Here is a 23,226-nt window from a genome sequence, read left to right as displayed (position 1 = left end):
GCAGAGTTCCTTGATCTGGCTACAAGCTGAACTAAACAAGCATAGAACAAAATGGATGAAACTACATTAAAAACTGTTACAGCGACAACAACAACGAATATCCTGGAGAGAAACTTATGTTGCATTCTATGAGCCTCTATAACCGAGTAAAACGATCACAGGAGGTGTGTATCGATCTCAGTGAAAGCATTTGAACCGAGCAAAGGTTCGACAATATTATTTTGCAGAACAATAATGATCATGTTGCAAAACATGTAAAAACTTATCTGGAAACACTCGAATGGGAAGTCCGAACCCATCCGCTGTATAGCCAGACATTGCCAATTCTGATTACTACTGTTCAGATCGATGTCGCATTAACTGATGGATCGGCATTTTCGTTCTTATGAGAAAGCCACAAATTGGTTCGATTCGCGAATGGAGTCAAAAGATATGCAGTTTTTTTCTTCACGGTATCCGTGTTTACAGAAAAATGGAAAAAGTAGTGGCTAGGATGGATACTTCGAGACTTTTAGATTTTTTTTCGGAAAATCCTGCATTATAAATTTGCACTCCCAAAATATAATCGACGAATTAATTATTTTTTGTTTCTTAATACAATTTTATTAAATATTTCTTCTGTTTTATAGGGACCCAAATAAATTCATCAAGTTGTTTCTAAAATACTAACCTCTTACCAGTAAAGAGGAATTGGATGTTACAATAAATGTTTTACTGTTAAACTTATATTTAATCAGGTATGTATGCAAACTTTCGTGGTATAATTTTTATTTATATTTTTTTTTTCTTAAAACTTTTGGTTTTGCCAGGTGGACGAAGAAAATGTCGATATTAAGACAATGTGGTTCTATGGTCTCGCAGTTGATGCAGCCTCATCGAGTATTAATTCGTGGATCTTTTGGCCTCTTACCGGCAGCCTTAAAACGTACGAGTTTTCCATCGATGGAGAATACGACTCCTTTCAATACACGAGGGCACAAAAATTTTGGCCATAAAAAACAGATTACGCCAAATATTACTAAAGTGTTCCATTTAATTGTGGGCTCTTTATTTCTTGTATCAATAATGGATTGGAAGAAGTGAGTACGAAATCAATCCTGAGAATCAGGAACGTTGCTTGTAAACTAGAGTATTACCTTCAATATATGAAATAGATTATTTAGAAATTTTTTCTACATACGTAATGTCTTTACTTGAAGTAAATTGGTAAAACACAAACCACTCACACTCAGGTCTCTTGCAGAAAATGTTCAATAATACAAGTATTTGTGTTATAAGAATTATCTAAAAAATAATAAGGCTAATTAACGAGTACCGAAAAGTTAAAATTTCATGCAATTTGTGCCCAAAATTATATGGCAAAAAAGGGCATTTCTGGATATTAAGGAATACATACCCTTAAGGTGCAAAGCCTAAGCCAAATAGGATCAAATTACATATACATCCAAACATATAATGTTACACAATAATACCTCTATTATGTCTCTAGCCTTTTTAATTCAATGTGCAAGATCCATATTTTCGTATAGATGGAGATAGGAATAATGCATGCAGTACAATTTCTCTCTCAAATAGGCCACATACCTGCAATTCAGAAAAATTGTTGCAGGATATCGTATTTTCCGTTGAGCCTCATTTTATCTTAAAATATTTGCGATATTTTGAACTATTTAACCTATATAAATCTGTATTAATCGTTTATAATATTGTGTCCACCCCGATTAGACTAAGAAGGCACTCTTCCCTTTCCAATGAAATTAAAATAGTATAGGGCTGCCTTCCATAATTATATCTAATTTACTTTAAATATCCATTGCAATAGCATATGATCCTTGTTTAATTTTTTAATTTTTTTATTATACTTGAACATAACTGTTTTTCCTTTCAGGGTTAAACGTATGATTCTGCCCAAAGTTGATGCTGATGCTGGTGTTGAACAACCCGATGTTGAAAAGAAATCCCGTAAGAAAGAAAAGAAGGCGAAAGAATCAAAGCCTGCTTCTGAATCGGAAAGTGATAGTGAAAGTGAAGGTGAAAGTAGCGAAGGCAGAGACGATGCACTAGAAGAAAAATCTAAAAGCACTCGAGGGGCCAAGGAGAAAGTTGGATTTCGTGAGAGAAAGGTATAGTAGGAGCCTAACAAAATGTACTTTGTTTTTCTGTTTTCTTAGTTTTATTTTTTTTTTAATTATATGTTTTTATTTATTTTCTGTTATAAAGATTATTGAATATGAAAACCGAATTCGTCAATTTTCCACACCCGATAAAATCTTTCGTTATTTTGCCACAGTCCGTTTAACTACGCCTCAAGGAACAACTGTTTGTATGACTCCCGATGATTTTTTGCGTTCTATATATCCGGGAATGAAACAACCTGATGGTAATTTTCCATTGCATTATCAATTAAGCCTTATATTACTAACAGATGCGTATAAGAATCTAACGAAAAATTGTAAATGGTAAAAATACGGTTCAATATATAGGAGAATCGTTCAAACTAAAATGAAAGAAAGCTATCGTTCGATATACAGAAACAGGGCATTATATTCTTTACATACTTTTATGATATCCAAAAGCCTTATGACCCCATTTTCTAAACGGAACCTTCTGAAAATGCCGATAAGTCCAACAAAAAAATTTCAAATATTTAAATAGTCGAGAAATCGAGATTTATGTGTTGAAAGTAAGGCTTTCCAAATACCTCAGAACTGCTTGTTAACTAGTCATGTTATATATATATATATATATATATATATATATATATATATATATATATATATATATATATATATATATATATATATATATATATATATATATATATATATATATATATATATATATATATATATATATATATATATATATATATATATATATATATATATATATATATATATATATATATATATATATATTTAGCAATTGATTAATACAATTTGGCATAACGTTTGTACAAAACTGCACTAATTGAAATGAGATAAATCCCTCTTTTTTCACCTCTTATGGTTCCATGGAATTTGGACATTTTCGAAAGACCACAAATTAAAAATAAATTCAGAGAAATTAAACTAAAACACGTCAGCAATCGCGCTAAAAATTTGTGTTTTAGTTTTGGTGTTTTAGTTTAATATATATTTGTTTGTTTTTTTTTACTTTGGTAAATATTTTATGTCTCCCTTTCATTTGCTACCACTGTAAATTGTTTACAATTTAAAATTGTATTAAATATAAATTCGTAATTAAATTGACTTGTTCTTTTCACATTGCACCGACAGATTGTTGAATACGAAAATCGTATTAGACAATTTTCTACTCCCGACAAAGTTTTTCGCTATTTCGCTACAATTCAAGTAGCGACATCAGATGATCGTCATGAGATTTTTATGACACCAACAGACTTTTTAACTAGCATGACACCCGGTATGAAACAACCAGAGGGTATGTTAATAGAAATGCTTAATTAACATGATAAGCAAGACACATTTTAGCTAGAAAAACTATTTTAATAATTTGGTTTGGTTTCTTTTACATTTTACAGGTTTGGGTCTTGATCAATACCGGCGCTATGATCCCAAGGTATGTTTATATTTCTTGTAGTTATTATGTAAATAATATTTAAGTAAAACTCCTTAAACCCTTTCACATTTTCTCTTTGTACACTCGCTAACCCTTAAAGCAAGCCTCTGGAAAGGTATTTCCATTTTTGTAAAAACAATCGTATTATTTATTCCCATAAATAATGCAACAATACCCTAACATAGATTAGGTATAGGTAGTTCGCCACAGTGGTGAATTTCTCTCTGACATTGTGAGAGAAGTTCACCACTGTAGTATCTAAATGGTGTGAATAGTCTAAATGAGCCTGAAATAACGGGCTGCCACTATACCTAACCGAATGTAGGGTAATGTAGCATTACCCTAAATACAAAACCAAGTATCACCTATACCAGTTGTTAAAGTTAAAAGTATATATAATTGAAATTTAAAAATTAATTTCAACTGAAGACAATGACTCTTTGTTTTGTATTTACTTTAAACGTAAACTAGACAAACATTTTTATTTGCAACACGTTTTGTACTTTTTCAAATTTCTTTAATATGTTTCATTTTCTTATTTCCTATAGTCTGTTGGTGAAAGTCTGAATTTGAATTTGGAGAAAAATAGCATTTTCTATAAACTGGGATCTTATGGCTTAATTACGTTTTCCGATTACATCTTCCTCTTAACTGTATTATCCAGTAAGTATTAAATAACATTCATTATTATAAATTTTTAATCATTTAATTGTTACGTGGGCGATTTTCTTATTGTACATTTCTCTAAAATACACAAAGAAACAATTCTCTGATTTTTTCCTAAAGTTGTCTATCTATTCGATTTCTGAAATGGTAGCCAACAGTCAACACCACTGAAAAGCATTGGTCTAACCACTACCACATAGTCTATACATGGCATTAGTTAGACCTTTGATGTGATATGTTGTTGTAGTCTGGTGAGAAACAAAATAAAATTAGATTTCAAAGTTCAGAGAATGGAGTTGGTATATCTTAGGCGCATTGATTTGTAAAACGATCAACTGCTACAACGATAATATACAAAAGTCGAATATCCACTTTTTGCCACAAAATCTTAACCTTTTTTTAATCGTCAAATGCGGCAAATAAACTAGATTTTTTTAATATCGAGACTACTCGAGTAATCTAACTTTGTTTTTGGCGAGTAATCTAACTTTGTTTTAGGCTAACCACCGACTGCTGCGGACCTCTCAACGAGATGGCTGACTAGTTAATTATTTATCTAATGGGGCGCCATATTAGATAAATATACGATGAAACTGCCTATCGGAGATTCTTCGGTAAAAATTTTATTCTCTTCGATTTAATCTTTGGATGTCAAAATTTACTACCATTGTCTGTCTGAATGGTGTCACTAGGATAGGTTAGGTGGCAGCCCGATGTATCAGGCTCACTTAGACTATTCAGTCCATTGTGATACCACAGTGGTGAACTTCTCTCTTATCACTGAGTCCTGCCCGATTCCATGTTAAGTTCAATGACAAGGGACCTCCTTTTCATAGCCATATCCGAACGGCGTTCCACTTTGCAGTGAAACCTCTTTGAGAAGCTTTGAATCATTCAGAAATGTCACCAGCATTACTGAGGTGGGATAATCCACAGCTGAAAAACTTTTTGTGTTCGGTCGAAGCAGGAATCGAACCCACGACCTTGTGTATGTAAGGCGGGCATGCTAACCTGACTTATCCTTCTCCTAAAATTTGAAATTCGATTTTGTTCTGATCTCAATATCCTACATTTTATAACAAGGGGAATTCAAAATTCTTCTGTTGAAAGTTTCTTGCTTTTTTAACCCTTTGACTACCGATGTCCCCTACAAAGAAAATTTGAAAACGACACCAAAAACCAACCCACTTTGTTTCGATTTATTTGTCGTTGCTATTTTTAAGTAGAAGCTGTAATCTATCTACGCAATAAATATTTTCAATATTGATGGGCACTAAAATGCACTTTTATAAACTTCTTAATAATCAAGGAAAAATAGGGTAAGTGCAGCAAATGTGGTATACCAATTTGTTTTTCGATAGCCAAAGATAAAATCTTAGATTTTTTTTGTAAAATAAGCAAAATATATATGCAATTGCATACATTTTATGATTATTTAGTACTCATCAGTAATTTACATTCGAAAATTAATATATTGAAAATATACCTTCACACAAAACGAAATGATTAAGAACCACAAAAAAAAAACAATCGAGCACAGTTAAATGTGATTTTTTTTTTTCAACTGGCACAAAGAAAGAGTTGTAAAAATCAAACTGATCTTTGATTGCTTCATTCTCTGACAGTCACAATCTATTCAGTTTGATTTAGTTATTCGTATGTTGTTAGAAAGGGAAAAAGGCTACTATACCACATTACCAGCATGTACCACATTTGGTACACTTATTCTACACAATTTTAAGACGTTTTTTATTGTGCGTTCTAGTTAATGGGCATTCATACAAAAACTATAGTCGATATTATTGTAGATTCGTTTTTTAGTTTTTCGCACCCTTCGATATTATGGCGAAATGACGCTTATTTTCGTAAGGCCATTGATATAGGTCCTCAAAATTACAATTTTTATACCCACCACCATAGAATGGTGACGGGGGTATAATAAGTTTGTCATTCCGTTTGTAACATTTCGAAATATCGATTTCCGACTATATAAAGTATATATATTCTTGATCAGGGAGAAATTCTAAGACGATATAAGCATGTCCGTCTGTCTGTCTGTTGTAATCAAGCTACAGTCTTCAATAATGGCGCTTTCGTCCTGAAATTTGGCACAGATTCGTCTTTTGTCTGCAGACAGGTCAAGTTCGAAGATGGGCTATATCGGATCAAGTTTTTATATAGTCCCCATATAAACCGACCTCCCGATTTGGGGTCTTGGGATTATAAAAAACTGTATTTTTTATCCAATTTCCCTGAAATTGGAAATCTAGAGGTATTTTGAGGACCATCAAAAAGTATACCGAAAATGGTGCCTATCGGTCCATGTTTTGATATAGCCCCCATATGGACCGATTTCCCGATTTTGCTTCTTGGGCGTCTAGAAATTGTATTTTCTATCCGATTTGCCCATGTTTTGATATAGCCCCCATATAAACCGATCTCCCGATTTTACTTCTTGGGCTTCTAGAATCCGTAGGTTTTATCCAATTTACCTGAAATTTGAAATCTGGAGGTACTCTAGGACCCTAAAGACGTGTGTCGAAAATGGTGAGTACCGGTCCATGTTTTGATATAGCCCCCATATAGACCGATCTCCCGATTTTACTTCTTGGGCTTCTAGAATACGTAGGTTTTATCCAATTTGGCTGAAATTTGAAATCTAGAGATATTCTAGGACCATAAAAACGTGTGTCGAAAATGGTGAGAACCGATCCATGTTTTGATATAGCCCCCATATAGACCGATCTCCCGATTTTACTTCTTGGGCTTCTAGAAGCCGTAGTTTTTACGCAATTTGCCTGAAATTGGAAATCTAGAGGTATTCTAGGAAATTAAAGAGATGTGCCAAAAATGGTGATTATCGGTCCATGTTTTGATATAGCCCCCATAAAAACCGATCTCACGATTTTACTTCTTGGACTTTTAGAATGCGTAGTTTTTACCCAATTTGTCTGAAATTGGAAATCTATTCTAGGAAAATAAAGAGATGTGCCAAAAATGGTGAGAACCGGTCCATGTTTTGATATAGCCCCCATATAGACCGATCTCCCGATTTTACTTCTTGGGATTCTAGAATCCGTAGGTTTTATCCAATTTGTCTGAAATTTGAAATCTAGAGATATTCTAGGACCATAAAGAGGTGTGCCGAATATATTGAGTTTAACTCATAGGGTTTCTAGAAATTGTAGTTTTTATCCGATTTGCCACAAATTGAAAATATACTAGCATTTTGGACCCATAAAAAAGTGTATGATTTAGTTTTATCGGTCCATTTGGTAAGGACTCCATATAGACCGATTTCACTTATTGAGGGTATAGAAGGCGCACTGATCATGGAAATTGGTTGAAACTGAATGCAAAATGTCCAGATTTTACTTCTCGTAGTTATGTTATTTAAATAATTGGGATGAAAATTCACAGATTTTAGATTTCAAATCAAGGCGTTATTTCATCATTTTCTTGCACACTTACAAGAGATGTTTATGATTCCTCTAAAACTCAAACAAAAAATGGTTCCTATAAATTCAGAATTTGATCTAGTCTTCATCAGGGATGGAAAATGCAGTACGAAAGTACTTTTTTCAGTACTTTTTCACCGCGGTCAGTACCATAGTACCCCCGCGAATGATTTAGTACCTTTTGTGTAGACATTTTTGAGTCGATATCAGATTTATGGTACAATAGCTTTGACAAAATATTTTAATATTTTGAGAAAGGCTTTATCAACCTTATTTGCTAATAATCTTTTACAAATATGGCAAAACAGACATGTTCATGTGGGAAGAAAATCTCGATTTTGTAAAAGACATAGTCAAAAACTTTTTTTTTTTGAACTTCAAGAATGTTTTAGTCGAAAAAAGAATGCGATTCTATATTATCGATTTTTTATTTCGGTAGAAAATGTTGTCAAAATTTTATTTCTACATATATAGAATTTTTGCAAAATTTTATTTTTATAGAAAATTTTGTCAACATTTTATTTCAATTGAAAAGTTTGTAAAAATTTTATTTCTATACATAAATTTTGCAAAATTTTATTTCTATAGAAAAATTTTTGCAAAATTTTTTTCTATAGAATTTTTTTGCAAAATTTTATTTCTATAGAAAATTTTTGCAAAATTTTATTTCTATAGAAAATTTTTGCAAAATTTTATTTATATAGAAAACTTTGTCAAAATTTTATTTTCTTTAAAATTCAGTCTCTTGACAATAATCTTCCAGTGAAATTTTTGTTGAAATTTAGTAAAAAGTACCTTTCCGCTCAAAAAAATACCTTTTTTATACTTTCTTAAAAATTGTATTTTCCATCCCTGGTCTTCATAGGTAAAATCTTTACATTTATCTGTGAGAAGCGTTCTGGTTGAACTGATCTGCTTGGTTAAATATCTGTCATCAAACCCCCTGAATTTTTCAAAGGAAACTATTATATTTGATTCATGGTTGTGGGTATTTAAGATTCGGCCCGGGTGAACTTTCTGCTGTATATACTTGTTTCTACATGTTGTTAGTACAAGTAAGAAAAGAAAAAAACCAAGAATGTGACCATATTCTTGGAAAATTCTAGGCAAATATTTGACCAAAATCAGTATACAACTTTTTTCCACTGGCATTTACTAATTCCCTGGGTATAGTTTTTTTCCTATCGTGATGCTGTGTATCCGATATGAGCTTAAAATGCTTGGTAGTTCGACGGTGGCGACCAATTATTTTTTTTATTTCTGTCAAATATTTGTCCAGTGTGAACGCATCGTAAACATTTTAACATTAGTTTTAAATCGGTAGTGAAAGGGTTATTGAGGAAATTTATGATTCCGTTATTTCTTACATACTTTCGTAATGAACAAATATCTGATATCTGACCGATTTTGATCAATATTCTGTTTTCTTCTACTTAAATGTTTTCCAACTTGACAATGGTGCGCAGGAAAAAATATTTTCTGTGTTCAATTACGAAATTAATTGACCTAATTATTTTTTAATTGAAACTTCTTCAATCACAGAAACTATAATATCAATCTCCAACGTCAATTAAAAAAAATAATTGATGCTATTGTTGTTATTGTTGTTGTAGCCCTTTCGAGTTGGTATTTTCGAGTTTTTCGGGAAATAAGCATACTCAAAATGGGGGTTTGCAGTCCTTAGACAGGGTTGAAAACCCTGTGTCCGCCCCGGGCCGTAGACCCGACTGCAACGAGGGCGGAATTGATGCTATTACTTTTTGTGATTGGTTTTTGTTTTAATTAAAAAGTTTGCTGAACCAATAATAATGTTTATTGAATATTTTTTGAAATTCAATTAAAATTTTAATTGGAAAAATGTGTATGCTTTTATGATACATGAGGGAGTCATACTTAACTCTGAATCAATACGGCTGACATTTTGCACTTCGAAGAAATATAAAGGATTACCCTTTGTCACATTAAAATTTTAAGGAATAATATCTCTAAATAAATTAGGGTTTTATCATAATGTTTATGAAAATCGGTCGACACATGCATATGGAAGTTATACATAACAGGTTGGCTGATAAGTCCCCGGTTTGACACATAGATGGCGTCGCTAGTGAAGCAACTTTTGTTATTGTGAAAAAAATGGAAAAAAGGAATTTCGTGTTTTGATAAAATACTGTTTTCTGAAGGGAAAAATATGGTGGAAACAAAAACTTGGCTTGATAATGAGTTTCCGGGCTCTGCCCCAGGGAAATCAACAATAATTGATTGGTATGCAAAATTCAAGCGTGGTGAAATGAGCACGGAGGACGGTGAATGCAGTGGACGCCCGAAAGAGGTGGTTACCGACGAATACATCAAAAAAAAAACACAAAATGATTTTGAAATACCGTAAAATGAAGTTGTTCGAGATAGCAGAGGCTCAAAGGAACGTGTTGGTCATATCATTCATCAATATTTGGATATGCGGAAGCTCTGTACAAAATGGGTGCCGCGCGAGCTCACATTTGACCAAAAACAACAACGTGTTGATGATTCTGGGCGGTGTTTGCAGCTGTTAACTCGTAATACACCCGAGTTTTTCCGTCGATATGTGACAATGGATGAAACATGGCTCCATCACTACACTCCTGAGTCCAATCGACAGTCGGCTGAGTGGACAGCGACCGGTGAACCGTCTCCGAAGCGTGGAAAGACTCAAAAGTCCGCTTGCAAAGTAATGGCCTCTGTTTTTTGGGATGCGCATAGAATAATTTTTATACATTATCTTGAGAAGGGAAAAACCATCAACAGTGACGATTACATATTGGAGCGTTTGAAGGTCGAAATCGCGGCAAAACGGCCCCATATGAAGAAGAAAAAAGTGTTGTTCCACCAAGACAACGCACCGTGCCACAAGTCATTGAGAACGATGGGGCTTCGAATTGCTTCCCCACCCGCCGTATTCTCCAGATCTGGCCCCAGCCACTTTTTCTTGTTCTCAGACCTCAAAAGGATGCTCGCAGGGAAAAAACTTGGCTGCAATGAAGAGGTGATCGCCGAAACTGAGACCTATTTTGAGGCAAAACCGAAGGAGTACTACCAAAATGGTATCAAAAAATTGGGAGTTCGTTATAATCATTGTATCGCTCTTGAAGGGAACTATGTTGAATAATAAAAACGAATTTTGACAAAAAAAAATGTGTTTTTCTTTGTTAGACCGGGGACTTATCAGCCAACCTGTTATCTAAATTGGCTGCAGGTTTAAGTTGAACAAAAATTTTATAAAATCGTTCCATAAAATAGAAAGTATAAAAAATAGTATTATATCATTCTAATATTTTTTACAATAAAACTTATTTTATAGAACAAAAATAAAATGTTTTTGAATAAAATTTATTAGAATAACTTTTTTTCCTCTTTGAGGTTAGGTTAGAGTGGCAGCCCGATTAAGATTCAGGCTCACTTAGACTATTCAGTCCATTGTGATATCCTCTTTGAGGTAAAACATTCGAAAAATAAAACTCGATTGCAATTTTTAAACTTAGTAAAAATATTGAGATTTTTATTAATATCATAAAAGTACAATATAAATACTTATCGAAATATGTAGCGTAAATATTTTTCTTTTCTTTTCAAGTATGATACACAAACACACATTTTTTTTTGTAATATATTTTTGTTATGGGTAAAGTTTAGAACATTTGTTAAACATCACATCAACAGTTACATTAAAACAAAGGATAAATTTCCTTCGAATTAAAGAAATAATATAATAACAAAAAACAACATTGATTCAATAGAAAAAGCTCTGATGTATGTTAGAATCATACAATACATGGAAATTAAGTGTACCAATTAATTTGTAAAATATTTTTGTCACAGTTTTTCGTAAATAATATTTCAAATTTACAAGTAAATAAAAAATTAATTTGGTATTTAATTTTGGTTTTCATATTTTTTTTATATTTTTAATATGGATATTTGAAATAATTTCAGTACAATACAATAATAAAAAGTATATATGAGTATATAATTCGAAATTACGTCACATATTCTAACTAAGATTAGTCTTTGGCATTTGGTTTTTTTTTTTTTTTTGTTTGGTTTGGTTTGGTTTAAATTTATATTCGTCTTGTTAATAAAAATTTTCGAGTTTTTGTTTTTTTGTAATATCTGGAAAACATTTTGGGTTTCTTTGGCGTGTTTTGTTTTTTGGTTTGGATTGTTTTTGGATTTTAAGTATATTCATATATATATATGTATGTGTATATATATCATAAAACGTAGTGTAGATTGCTTTGGTACTTTCTAAAATTTTGTAAAGAGGTACTTGGGTGGGAGTTTTTGTTTTTGTTTGGGTGGTTTTTCCGAAAAAAAAAATAAATAAGTTGTTTTGTGGCTTGGTGGTGGGAAAAATCGAAGCAGACGATCACCACGGCAAGCAATAAGAGTTTCGCTTTTACTTTTTTTGTCTGATTTAGAGTTGGATCTAATGTTTTATAATGGGTCCCAGGGTGGCGGATATATCGTTTTCCGATTGTATATCATCGGGCATGACATAGCCATAATATTTGGTGTAATCATAGTCGAATAATTCAAAATCTAATTTGTAAATATCAATGAGTTGGTCTAGAGTTGAGCGTTTAATTTGAGAAAAATATCTAAAAAGAAAAACAAAAAACATTGAATTTATGAATATTGGAGACTCTTGCAAGAATTCTAAGAATTCTACTTACTTTTCCAATGAAGTAAAAGTTTTCATTCCCTTCGATAAATTGCCTATACGTTTCAAAGCACTCTTTGGCAATTTACCCAATAGTAGAGATTCTAGACCGGCTTGTCTTATAATATACTCGGAATCACGATTGAAGGTCTCTACTTTGCCAATAATGGTGAAATTTATACTACACGGTGTACAAAAATTATAAATTGGCGCCCAATGTTCATTGAATGCCTTCTGATTGCCATGTTGATCGATTAGATATTGGACAAATTCATCGAAGGTAGGTCCCTTGGGTCTTCCCGGTGTGGCAGAATGTTTTCGAAATCCCTTGATAATACGATTTGCCAACCATTTGTAGTAGGTATTTTTACCACCTTCCAGTTTATTGCGATACCCCGAGACTATTCGCTCAAAGGGGTCTCGGGCGAAGAGAAATGACAATGAGGAGGGCAAACTATCCAATAGGTCTTGCAAATAGGGTCGGGGAAAACGTTGTCGTGCCAGCTCTATGGGAGGAGTTTCAATTTTTTGTAAATATTTGGGATCATATCCACCTGAAGACAGAAAGTTTTTTTTTCAATTTAACTAGGCATTCGATAGTTGATTTTGATCTTACCCAGAATATTGAAATAATACATCCATGTACTACTGGCAGCTTTGAAGACATTACACCATACCAAATTGTGGCCAGGAGATATGAAGAATTCTTTTGGCATCGGTGGGTAAAATGAATAGAGATTATATTTTTCACAAATCTGATGCAGATGTTGGCGCCTTTGTTTCAAGTCATTTTCTGTAGCACTATGGATTTCCTCGGAATACTCATAAACTGGATTTAAAGTGCTAGAGTAAGCCCATGATGATGATGCAGCGGAAGAGGTTGCAGAAGACATTTGACGTTGGGGGTCAGATCTCTCACCCACCACCGACTTTTGAAGACGTTTCGAAAGGGATGGCACATTTTTTATCTGCAATAGATTTTCCATTGGTTACTACTTAAAATTTCAATTTCAATCGTAAACGAATGTGGGTTTTACCTCTCCTTTGGATGGTGATTGTATGAGTCCTACGGCTACTGCAGCTGCTTCTGCTTTATCCTTATTTTGTTCAAATGCATTCATAGACTCACGAAAAAGAAATCCAAAGTAGAATATTGCCGATAAAACACAAGCAATTAATTTCAGGGAAGTCTGCACACGCCTGCCATAACACAGGCGTATTATCATCTTCACAAATGCTGGAATTTAACTAATTTTCAAATATTTTGAATGTTATGCATTGACAATGGTATCCCTGGTGTGGACCTAGGAAAAAATAGAAAAACACATATTTAGATTACATTAAGTTGACAATGTTCTTGATAGATAGCGAATATGGAATCATAGTGACATAGTGCATCCGATTTCCTCCAACTCTTAATGTATTGCAGAGACACAAAAATAACTCCCACTTAATATAATTTCAATTCTTTTATATGCTCGATTTTATAATTTGATGGCGATGGGCCGATGGTTGAATTACAAAATTTGTACCAACTAAAGAAAAAAAAAACATTGCTTTTAAGATGGGATATGTCAAGAGTGATTCGAGTAGACCTTAACAGCAATAAGGACACGTTAAGTCAATTTCTTTTGGTTTCTATTATGAAGCTTTCATATATGTCAGAGATACGCAAATATTGGTATCATTTGTCTGGGTAGTGCTGCCAGCCATGTAAACAGGACGCCCGAGGTTTTATTTTTCACAGTAATACTGGAGACATTTCTGAATATTTCAAAGATTCTCTAAGTGGTTTCACTGCAATGTGGAATCCCGTTCGCATTCGTCTATAAAAAGGAGGTCCCTTGTCATTAAGCTAAACATAGAATCGGGTAGCACTCAGTGATAAGAGAGAAGTTCACCACTGTGGTATAACAATGGACTGAATAGTCTAAGTGAGCCTGAAATATCGGGTTGCCACTATACCTATCCTAAGTCTACTTGTTTTTGTTGTTGTAACATGTCGGATAATCTTAAGATCTGCCGATGGTGATGGATGGAAAACTTTTTTATCACTGGTCCTGTTATCCAAAGTTTAAATTAGAAGTTCGTGGAATTTTATCACTATTCTCCAATAAAAGAACTATCCTAAAGAAAGTTTGTAAGTTTTTCAAGTCTTGTCTACTTGTAAGATGGAAGAGGCATTGGAACAAGGACCGGCACCTTCGTCATACTAGAGGTAAACACCAGACATCCCTTCTACCGGCTTTTGAGAGGTCCTTTTCACTGTTTCGCAGCTTAACTGAGCCGCCTATCTTACGTTGCTTCAAATGCTCGTTGTCGACAATTTTATTGATCTAAAAATTCATTATGGGTCCAATAGAGATTCCCGACAAATCTCATCGCACCTATTACGAGTCTGCTGCCAAGATAGGTAACCGTTTTTCTCTTTTTCCAAAACAAAACAATTAAGTCAAGATAAAGGACCTCCTAATAACTAAACAAATATCTTGTAAAACACTAATTAAAAAATATTTTGCTCATGCATCTCACTACTACGATATCCTTGACTGTAAGAGGCAACATGAACCGTTTATTTTGTCATTGCTGTCGCCATCTCGAAAGTGCTTCCTTCCCGCCTAAAACCCGCAAAGAAATCATTGCATTGACACTTGTTTGGGGAAAGCCACCTTTGTTTATACATCATCATTGTCCTCAGTGGATATGTATGGATGTGTGTAGCCCTTTTCTGCATAGGCACACACAGACACACTTTAAACGCGCACACACACACAGTTCCTTTTAAAACATTCCCCTTGCTTTAGTGGAAGTAACTATGTTCTTGCCTTCTTTCGTTTAAAGTGCCAAAGGTTACCAACTTGTAGCTCGTTCGCCCTTTAAATCCTTTATGGATTCATGAAAACAACGAACACACACACGAAGCAAAAAAACAAGCACCAACACAAGCACCCTCGCAGACAACATAAATATCCTTTTAAGTGATTTCCCTATCAGTGTCTTTTTGCTTTCAAGAGGATGGGGTACAAAGTTGACCCTTCCTTTTGATTTTTTCTTCCATGATTCTGTAGAAGACTGCTGGATGATATAGCCCAGCAAGAGGGGTCTATGTGTGTAAGTGAAAGTGTGAGGTTTTTCTTGTGTTTGTATTGGGAGGGGGACTAGTGTTGGTCTATTCGTGCCATTAAGTGCCGAAACTGATGTTACTTCTCTTGGCAACACATGCCACTGATGACGCAAAATAGCAAAAAACTAGGGCGTCATGTTGAAAAGAACAAAACACCTTGTTGAATGTCCATTTCTGGGCCTGTTCTATTCCCAATGAGAGTTGGAGTGTGTGTTGGTTGGGGAGGGGGCTACACTACATACGTGTCTATATCGCAAGGAAGGTGTATGTGCATTAATTTCTGTTCTGTTCTGGGTACATATAAATGTACCATAATTATATTTGAAATAATTTTTAAAGTGCTTTATAATGACTTTTTACCCAGGAAAACACTAAAGTGTTAAACATTCAGCCACTAATGGGGGTTTATTTAAAGTTTAGTGTAGCTTAGGATAATTTTCTTTATGATTCCTTTGGGTATAACCCACACACACACACGCACCGATAATAATGTTGATATACACTCATTTTAATGATGGAATAAACTTCTTGCAAAATATTTTGCAACTGCCTGTTTTCGGAATTATCCAAGATTTTTGGATACATTTTCCTCTATTTTTGTATTTGATGTATTCCAAGAAATGAAATTCTAAGCTCTTCTCGATTTTTCAATTGATTTCCACCAAGCACTCACACTTACTTTTCAGCTATAAGAAAACTTCTTCTTTGTCTATTTTTGATGTTTTCCTTTAATCCTTGTATTGACTTTAGCCGTACCGCCACCAGTGTTGTCCTTACACGTTAGATGTTTACTGTTAACTGTTTTGTTGCTTTGTGAATTTTTGTTGCAAATCTCAGAACGTTGTGGCGCGCGTTTTTCATTTCTCCTTCAAAGCGTAAAGCTGGCCGACGAAGTGTAGAGTTTATCCTTTCGACAAAAGTACGCAGGCGTTCTCTTTTTTTGGGGGAGTATGATTTTTGGAGATTATTTTTGTAGTGTTCGTTTTTTCTCCTCTCGACAGTTTGTTTTTATCATTGGCGGCTAGCTGGCAAGTGTATTATTCTTTGGTTTGTTTTGGTTTTTCCACATTTCAAGTGGACGTATGTATTTATCATTGGGTTTGTTTTTATCGCAAGATTTCTTCGTTGTTTTTTCTCTCCACTGTTTGCAGTTTTTTTTTTTTTTTTTTGTGGAGTTGTTAGTATGCGGCAAAAGTGATTGTTTTGTATTCCTCGATATTACTAAGCAATTTGTTTATCTCAGCTTACTTTTTCGAAATTTAGACAACCAAAACTAGAAAAAAAGCAAGTAAGGAAAGCCTAAAGTCGGGCGGGGCCGACTATATTATACCCTGCACTTCTTTGTAGATCTAAATTTTCGATACCATATCACATCCGTCAAATGTGTTGGGGGCTATATATAAAGATTTGTCCCAAATACATACATTTAAATATCACTCGATCTGGACAGAATTGGATAGACTTCTACAAAATCTATAGACTCAAAATTTAAGTCGGCTAATGCACTAGGGTGGAACGCAGTATTAGTAAAAAATATGGGAAACATTTAAATCTAAAGCAATTTTAAGGAAACTTCGCAAAAGTCCCTCGATATATATGTATTAGAAGTTTAGGAAAATTAGAGTCATTTTTATAACTTTTTGACTAAGCAGTGGCGTTTTACAAGGAAAATGTTGGTATTTTGACCATTTTTGTCGAAATCAACCAAATTTGACACGCATAGCTACAATGCTAATTATACTCCCTGTGCAAAATTTCAACTAAATCGGAGCAAAAAATTGGCCTCTGTGGTCATATGAGTGTAAATCGGATGAAAGCTATATATGGGAGCTATATCTAAATCTGAACCGATTTCAACCAAATTTGGCACGCATAGCTACAATGCTAATTCTACTCCCTGTGCAAAATTTCACGTAAATCGGACTACAACTTTGACCTCTGTGGTCATATGACGGAAAATCGGGCGAAAGATATATATGGGAGCTATATCTAAATCTGAACCGATTTCAGTAAAATTTAGCACACTTGACTACACTACTACTTGTACTCCTAATGCAAAATGTCAACCAAATTGGGCTAAAACTCTGGCTTCTGGGGCCATATAAGTCCATATCGGACGAAAGATATCTAAGAGAGCTATATCTCAATCTGAACCGATTTCACTCAAATTTGACTCACCTGACTATAGTACTTATTATTCTCCTGGTGCAAAATTTCAAGCAAATTAGGGTAAAACTCTGGCTTCTGGGGCCACATAAGTCCATATCGGGCGAAAGATATATATGGGAGCTATATCTAACTTTGAACCGATTTCAATCAAATTTTGCACACTTGGCTATACGACCAAGAGTTATGTTTGTGCAAAATTTCAAGTAAATCAGGGTAAAACTCAGGCTTCTGGGTCCATATAAGTGCATATCGGGCGAAAGATATATAGGGGAGCTATATCTAAATCTGAACCGATTTCTTTCAAAATCAATAGGGTTCTATTCTGACCCAAAACAAGAACTTGTGCCAAATTTGAAGGCGATTGGACTTAAACTGCGACCTAGACTTTGATCACAAAAATGTGTTCACAGACAGACGGACGGACATGGCTAGATCGACTCAGGGACCCACTCCGAGCATTATTGCCAAAGACACCATGTGTCTATCTCGTCTCCTTCTGGGTGTTGCAAACATATGCACTAACTTATAATACCCTGTTCCACAGTGTGGCGCAGGGTATAAACATTTACTTTTGGAAAAACCGACTTAATTAGAAAATCTCAATACAAATTAGCCGCTTTAATTTTTTGGATTCGTTTATAAATTCCATTTGATTTTAATTTGTAGCCGGAGACAAATTTTCTCGATTCCAATCCCAAATTGTTTTTAATATCGACTCTGCACTCAGAGAAGGAATATGATAACCCCAAACATGTTTCAAGAGCAAAATGTTATTTTTGGACTGTGAACATGGAACATGTTTGTCACAAACATGTTATTTTCTCGAATATTATGTACCTGATTTTGGCAACCATTATGTTTGTTTGCCGAGAAAACAACATTTTTGCGACAAAATTGTTCCATGTTCACCATCCACAAATAATTTTTGCTCATTCATGAAGCTGGTTTGGTGTGACCATATTCCTTCTCTTTTAAGGACCAGAAACTAATCCTCGTTTTCTAATATTCAAAAATGTCCCAAGTTGATTTTTTTACTCTCTTTAAACGGACATTCGATATACTCGAAGAAATTTGTTAGTAGATACAGCAGAAAAGTCTGCCGAAAAAGGAAAAGCAGTCACTGTTTGTTGAAATAGGAAATATTGTCTGCTATTTTTTAAACTTGATCACCCTTAAATATGTTTTAGTTTGGCTGAAACCACCAACGAAATTGTTAAATTTGTTGTCATCGTAACACAATAAAACCAAGATATTAAGAATATGTCTCTTAAAAATCTGTATATTTCTCAAATTAAGGCAAAACAGCACAAAAAATTTTCGCTGATCGTATTTAGAAGCATATTATACGCCTGGAATATACAAGAAATAATTTCTGTTCTTTAAAATATTTTGGGTAAAATTGTAGAAGATAATCACTTTACGAATTGTTGTCCACTATATACTGCAAAAAACACAAATATAACAGCAAACACCGACTACTGTTCTTAATTGACTTTTCTATGAGTATAAGAATCGAAATCGGTTTTTGTGTCCTAAAAACTTCGTTTTTGTTTTTTGTTTTTTGTTTTTTTTTTTTTTATTAAACAAAAAGGTCTCAAATCGACTTTTTCACTCTCTTTAAACTAGCTTTCTATACACTCGAAGAAAGTTGTTTTGCAGACTATTTTCTATTTAGCCTAGGGGATATGGATCAACCCGAGGAGCGGTACAGGTACTACTCCCTGGTGTATGGTTAGGTTAGGTTATGGAGGATGAGACCAGCCCATAGCAAAAACATGGGCTGGCTCCCACTTATACCATTCCATTGTGTTTCCTCATATTTGTTCTTCTTCGTCCTCATCAATCATTTCAGTTTGCAGGCGAGTTCCAAAGAAAGGTTACCTAGGTCTTCCATCCCGAGGCCTTGATGTATGTATGTATGGAAGAGACCGGTCACTTTAACATGGTTTTTGTCATTGAGGGTGTGAATTTACATTTTAGAACACGACTTGGACTCATACAAAAGGACGTTCTGGGACAATTTACAGTTCTTTGTACATAAGAGAGAATAATGGTACTAATCTAATACTTGTTCTCTGTTAATGCTGGCTTAGTAGCCGCTTCTGATAATGAGGACCTATGCCTATTCCTCAAAAATTTTTTTTTCTTGTGAGCATCGTATTTTTTATGAAATTTGAAAATAATGAAGATCATATAAACATTTCTCAGGAGTTCTATACAGTCTCAACTTCAGTTTATCCTTCGTTCAATTGACTTTCTTACATTTTTGGTAGACAATTATTGATTTTTTACACGTATTTCTATGTTCTTCTAGCTTCTCGCCGTCATTTCGAAATTGCTTTCCAAATGTTCGACTTAAACGGAGACGGTGATGTTGATTGTGAAGAATTTGAAATGGTGGCCACTTTAGTCCGCCAACAGACCAGTATTGGTAGTCGCCATAGAGATCATGCCAACACCGGCAATACATTTAAGGTAAGACATTTTTTCCAGAAAACCAGATTTAACCATCTCAAGTCAAAAAACAAAAAAATCTCAATGCTGTTGTACATTTGTAAAATAAATGGATATCAAATACTAACCCTCCCTGACGAAAGTTAATAAAGAAAATTCTGATCCAAGCTATATAGATATTTAATTGTCTACCATTGTTTACTTTCTAATTTACTCTCAATTCTTTTGTAATATAAAACTCCTACATTTTGCTAAAAGTCTAAGGTATTTAATTGTGAAAAAAACAAACAACTTTAGTTTTCTTCTCTTCACTTTTTCTTTAATTCTAGAGATCACCAGTTTTCCTTCCTTAAAACACTAGAACTCACTTTCAATATGCACTTATGTATATAGAGACACCATTTCCAAAAAAAAAAACATTTCTTTCGATGCACGTCAATCTCTCTTCTACACTACACTAAACATCTAAATGTCCAGTGTCATACAACTTTTTATAACATTTTTCTGTCTGTATTATTTTTACAATGTCTCTCTTGCTTTCTGTTGAGCTTTATTCTATGTTATGTGATGTAATGTTAGTGTTTATTGCTTTTAAATTGTTATTTTAGATAGCGATAAATTTGTGATATTAAAAATATTTCTTTTATTTGTTTTTCAAAACGCCTACATATACTCTATAGGGCGTTAATTCAGCTTTGACAACATTCTTCTTTGGTCCCAACTTGGATAAGAAATTAACCATACAAAAATTTTTGGACTTTCAACATCAATTGCAACGTGAAATTCTCTCTTTGGAATTCGAACGTAAACACCCTGATGAAAATGGCCTTATAACTGAAGCTGACTTTGGTGAATTGCTTTTGGCCTATGCCGGATATCCCATAAAGAAGAAGCAAAAGAAATTGAAGCGTGTAAAGAGACGTTTCCGTGACCACGGTATTGGTATATCGAAAAAAGATTATTTGGACTTTTTCCATTTCCTCAATAATATCAATGATGTCGATACGGCCTTGACATTTTACCATATTGCTGGGGCATCTATTGATCAGGCCACACTGAAGCATGTGGCCAAAACTGTGGCTATGGTGGAATTATCCGATCATGTTATTGATGTTGTCTTTACCATCTTTGATGATAACAGTAAGTATTAGCAGAAACTCTTGTAATTTATAGCTCACATGTAAATAAAATCGTATTAAATACTGTTTGTTTTTTGGAGAGGCAAATTCAACTTGTTTTGCAAAGTTCCAATTCTACCAAAAATGATAGATTTTTTACTGTTTGGTAGATTGGTGGAATTTTTGCCGTTTTTGGTAGACTTATCAAAATATTCTCCTCCGACGAAAATAACAGGTTGGCTGATAAGTCCCCGGTCTAACAAAGAAAAACACATTTTTTTTGTCAAAATTCGTTTTTATTACTCAACATAGTTCCCTTCAAAAGCGATACAACGATTATAACGACCTTCCAATTTTTTGATACCATTTTGGTAGTACTCCTTCGGTTTTGCCTCAAAATAGGCCTCAGTTTCGGCGATCACCTCTTCATTGCAGCCAAATTTTTCCCTGCGAGCATCCTTTTGAGGTCTGAGAACAAGAAATAGTCGCTGGGGGCCAGATCTGGTGAATACGGTGGGTGGGGAAACAATTCGAAGCCCAATTCATGAATTTTTGCCATCGTTCTCAATGACTTGTTGCACGGTGCGTTGTCTTGGTGGTTGGTTTTTCTTCTTCATATGGGGCCGTTTTGCCACGATTTCGACCTTCAAACGCTCCAATAACGCCATATAATAGTCACTGTTGATGATTTTTCCCTTCTCAAGATAATCGATAAAAATTATTCCATGCGCATCCCAAAAAACAGAGGCCATTACTTTGCCAGCGGACTTTTGAGTCTTGCCACGCTTCGGAGACGGTTCACCGGTCGCTGTCCACTCAGCCGACTGTCGATTGGACTCAGGAGTGTAGTGATGGAGCCATGTTTCATCCATTGTCACATATCGACGGAAATACTCGGGTGTATTACGAGTTAACAGCTGCAAACACCGCTCAGAATCATCAACACGTTGTTGTTTTTGGTCAAATGTGAGCTCGCGCGGCACCCATTTTGCACAGAGCTTCCGCATATCCAAATATTGATAAATGATATGACCAACACGTTCCTTTGATATCTTTAAGGCCTCTGCTATCTCGATCAACTTCATTTTACGGTCATTCTTTCGGGCGTCCATTGCGTTCACCGTCCTCCGTGCTCATTTCACCACGCTTGAATTTTGCATACCAATCAATTATTGTTGATTTCCCTGGGTCAGATTCCGGAAACTCATTATCAAGCCAAGTTTTTGCTTCCACCGTATTTTTTCCCTTCAGAAAACAGTATTTTATCAAAACACGAAATTCCTTTTTTCCATTTTTTTTTCACAATAACAAAAGTTGCTTCACAAAAGACGCTCTATCTCACAAACTAATTGACTCACAGACGTCAAATTTTAACAGGAATCATTTGAAGGTTGGTACTATATAAAAATAATATGCATTTAATACTAGCGACGCCATCTATGTGTCAGACCGGGGACTTATCAGCCAACCTGTTAAACTTGAATTACTCTTCTATTATCTTTATTTTTGACGAAATCCAGAACAGAGATTATTCCATTTGTGTTTATACTGCACTTTCAACTATATTTGTATGGATATTTTAAAGGGGATTTTTTTGGGGCTACAAAGGCTGCCTTTTATTTCGGAATATTTTAGATTATTTTTACCATCTTTTGATGCACACACAGACTATCAAAGTCCATTGCATTTAAAGTTAAAATGTGATATGAAAACAAAATATTTCTATGCTAGAAAAATGTTTGTTGGGTATGAACACCACGAAAGTTTGATCAAAAACAAAAATGAGATTTTTTGTCTTGGTAGATTTTTGGTAGAATTTTCATAAAATATTTTTTTACTCGAGTGGCAACCGTGCACACAACTCACTCTATTCTGACGTGTTCTTTGCAATCTTTCTACTGACTGATGAATATTTTTTCTTGTATTCATTATAGTGTCAGCGTTCCATGACATCTTTAATTC

The 23,226-nt window shown here is 34.3% G+C and overlaps 2 protein-coding genes across 6 annotated transcripts in view; one reads left to right on the top strand and one right to left on the bottom strand.

The window, feature by feature from the left end:
* Positions 1–23,226, top strand: part of MICU1 (Mitochondrial calcium uptake 1) — a 31,455-nt gene that overhangs the window by 1,194 nt on the left and 7,035 nt on the right. Inside the window, exons 2-10 of one of the 4 annotated variants that reach the window (XM_075297847.1) lie at positions 632–737; positions 810–1,079; positions 1,889–2,123; positions 3,279–3,441; positions 3,542–3,579; positions 3,680–3,694; positions 4,128–4,242; positions 20,007–20,167; positions 20,827–21,286. In XM_075297847.1, the coding sequence (XP_075153962.1) occupies positions 823–1,079; positions 1,889–2,123; positions 3,279–3,441; positions 3,542–3,579; positions 3,680–3,694; positions 4,128–4,242; positions 20,007–20,167; positions 20,827–21,286 (1,444 nt within the window). In that variant the 5' untranslated portion in view covers positions 632–737; positions 810–822. Of the gene's footprint in view, positions 1–629; positions 738–809; positions 1,080–1,888; positions 2,124–2,220; positions 2,381–3,278; positions 3,442–3,541; positions 3,580–3,679; positions 3,695–4,127; positions 4,243–20,006; positions 20,168–20,826; positions 21,287–23,226 lie in introns of all 4 variants that reach the window. The other 3 variants (XM_075297848.1, XM_075297849.1, XM_075297850.1) reach the window with 3 other exon arrangements.
* Positions 11,209–23,159, bottom strand: LOC142227361 (carbohydrate sulfotransferase 11). 2 transcript variants are annotated; one of them, XM_075297852.1, is made up of 5 exons: positions 23,131–23,159; positions 13,437–13,703; positions 13,016–13,367; positions 12,413–12,953; positions 11,209–12,337 (listed from the first exon to the last, which is right to left on the bottom strand). In XM_075297852.1, the coding sequence occupies exons 2-5, from the start codon at positions 13,623–13,625 to the stop codon at positions 12,166–12,168; spliced, it is 1,254 nt and encodes a 417-aa protein (XP_075153967.1). In that variant the 5' UTR covers positions 13,626–13,703; positions 23,131–23,159; the 3' UTR covers positions 11,209–12,165. The 2 variants fall into 2 exon arrangements, with proteins under 2 accessions (XP_075153967.1, XP_075153966.1); XM_075297851.1 differs by lacking the exon at positions 23,131–23,159 and adding an exon at positions 16,203–16,341.

The sequence above is a fragment of the Haematobia irritans genome, chromosome 2 (genome assembly GCF_050003625.1).
Source record: "Haematobia irritans isolate KBUSLIRL chromosome 2, ASM5000362v1, whole genome shotgun sequence".
Lineage (NCBI taxonomy): Eukaryota > Metazoa > Arthropoda > Insecta > Diptera > Muscidae > Haematobia > Haematobia irritans.
Note: the sequence above shows the minus strand (reverse complement) of the source record. Positions and strands in the feature narration are given on the sequence as shown.

Excerpts from the sequence above, each read along its gene's own strand:
- LOC142227361 (XM_075297852.1), bottom strand. The coding sequence starts at position 13,625 with ATGATAATACGCCTGTGTTATGGCAGGCGTGTGCAGACTTCCCTGAAA. Across the intron at positions 13,368-13,436 it reads AATCACCATCCAAAGGAGAG|ATAAAAAATGTGCCATCCCT; the intron begins GTAAAACCCACA and ends AATCTATTGCAG. Across the intron at positions 12,338-12,412 it reads ACTTTTACTTCATTGGAAAA|ATATTTTTCTCAAATTAAAC; the intron begins GTAAGTAGAATT and ends TTTTCTTTTTAG.